This window comes from Galeopterus variegatus, unplaced genomic scaffold, assembly GCF_000696425.1.
Source record: "Galeopterus variegatus unplaced genomic scaffold, G_variegatus-3.0.2 Scaffold2956, whole genome shotgun sequence".
Classification (NCBI taxonomy): domain Eukaryota; kingdom Metazoa; phylum Chordata; class Mammalia; order Dermoptera; family Cynocephalidae; genus Galeopterus; species Galeopterus variegatus.
This window is the reverse complement of record NW_007729067.1, coordinates 204,650-206,817: the sequence shown is the minus strand read 5'-3', so window position 1 is coordinate 206,817 and position 2,168 is coordinate 204,650. Positions and strand designations below refer to the sequence as shown.

Here is a 2,168-nt window from a genome sequence, read left to right as displayed (position 1 = left end):
CGGTGTTGCTCCCGCGCCTTGCTCAGCCAGTGAGCGGGAACCGGTCTGTATGTGGGATCCGAACCCTCGGGCGGGAGCGCCGCCGCGCTTCCCAAGCGGCGCACTATCCAGTGCACCACTGGGCCAGCCCACCTGTCCACTTTTTTATCCGTTACTCCCAACATCTCTCCTACCCCCAGCCCTGGATTATTAGCACCTAAAATTGATGAATAATCTGCTAAATAAAGAGGAAAAAAAAATAAGTTCACCGAAGCTCCTCTTTGGTCTAAGTCAACTAGCTCATAGGAGGTAACCACTCAGCAAATTCCGCTAGCAATTTCAGCCCTAAATATTTCAGTAGGTATCTTTAAAAAAATAAATTAAATAAAAAAGCACAATATCCTTTCACTCCCAAATAAACGAGCCACAATTTCTTAATAGCAGCAGTGTCCAGATTCTTCCAGAGGTCTCATACTTACCAACAAAGTCACAGACACCTGTTCCCGGCACAGCCATCCAGCTGGCGGATCAAACACGTGGCTACTCCCTTCTGTATTATCTCTTCCTACTTCCTTCCTCCTCTCTATCCACCCACAACAGATGCCCAACACTTGGGAAAGCCTGCCTGGTACCCACTTCCAAAGCTCTGCATTGGGAAATCACACCAAGCCAGTGTGATGGGGCCACTTACGTTTAGTGGCTTCCAGGGTATGGATTTAGAAGCACATGGATAGTCCTCCAGCCCTGTCCCCAAATACCCTCCTCTCATATATTTCCAATAAGCCCAATATTCCACAATTCTCGAGTCATTCATTTGTTTCCTATTAAAAAGCCAGAGTCATCGGGAAAAGTTGGGCCCTGACTGTAGCAGTCATTTACACCTTAGTATGAATAAGGCCTCATGAGTCTATTCTGGTCTGGGGGCACATGCTAGAGAAATCCTGAAGGAAGCAGGTGTCTAACCATCTCTCCTCTGCTTCTTCCTTGCAGGCTACAAGGAGCAGGGCATCCCACAGCAGCTGTGAGCCCTCGGGAGCCTCCAGGGAAGTCCAGGGGGGGCCCTGTGAGGTCTGCACCAGGCAGCTTCGGGCACAAGGACCTTTACATGTTCTCTTCTGCCGTTTCCCAGATTTGGGGTGGAAAGGGGATATTTTTAAAAATATTATTTATTTTGAAAACGCATCTGCTTTTCTCAGCAGGCTCTGAGGGCTGCCAGCCCCGCCTCCTGTTACAGAAAGCACTGTAGGCACAGGCACCTGGCGCAGCGGGGAGTGGGGTACAGATGGAGATGCTGATGGGGAGGCTGGGGCGCTCCTGCATGGTGGTTCCCACCTTGCAGTGCCCGCTGCCCACTGTAAGGGCACACCGGAGCCACCTGGCTGGGCCACAGTGGGCCCCACCTGGGTGAGCAGGGGCTCGCCAAGGGAGCAGGACCGTGGTGGGCACTTCCTCTGGGTCCCCACCCCCTGCCTCAAAAATCTAGTGCCCCAAGTGTTTACTCTGTGGCCTTCCGGGGATGCATCAGGGTGGGGGTGAGGGTGGCCAGACTCTAGCCCAGCGTGGAAAGGCCATTGTGTCCCCAGCTGGGCCGAGGCCTCTGGGGCAAGAAAGGTGCCCAAAGGCGTCTCCCAGGCCTGCCCTCCCTGACTGTAACCCCCTCCACTTCCTTGACACTGGCACGCACTGGCAGACTTTCACCTCATTCTGTTCCATACTCCTTTTTCTTAAATCCTTGGGGCCAGACGTGTCACTAAACTCAGAAACTTTAGATTTGAGAAAGATAATTTGATCTATTTATTGCATATCTCCTAACACACCAGCTCCCTTCCCACCACCCCCGACAGATTCTGGAACATCCCACCCCACATCAAGCACGTGAATATTTCTGCAGAGAAACATGTGAATAGTCAGGTTAATGGGGATCAATAAAAAATGTAAATAGCCTCACATCAGTTTGGGTCAGGTTTTGCCCCTAAGTAAGTTATGGGGAAAAGCTTACCATCTGAGAACTTTTGGGGTTTCAGAATTGCAAAACAGTTCTATGGGGTTGTGGACATCAATCCCCAAATCCCACGTGCAAACAGATGCATTAGAGGGTGAGACTGTCAGCGTGACACGGGGATTCCTCCAGCTGCAGAGGGACCACCGTGCCCCTTGAAGGAACCCCTCTGTTAGTGGTTGTCACAGAG

At 51.4% G+C, this 2,168-nt stretch overlaps 1 protein-coding gene across 1 annotated transcript in view; it reads left to right on the top strand.

Annotated features, from left to right (window-relative positions):
* Positions 1 to 1,926, top strand: part of LOC103599424 (chromosome unknown open reading frame, human C1orf95) — an 8,673-nt gene extending 6,747 nt beyond the window's left edge. Inside the window, exon 3 of the mRNA XM_008583528.1 lies at positions 970 to 1,926. Within this exon, the coding sequence (XP_008581750.1) occupies positions 970 to 1,004 (35 nt within the window). The 3' untranslated portion in view covers positions 1,005 to 1,926. The remainder of the gene's footprint in view (positions 1 to 969) is intronic.
* The last annotated feature ends 242 nt before the right edge of the window (positions 1,927 to 2,168 follow it).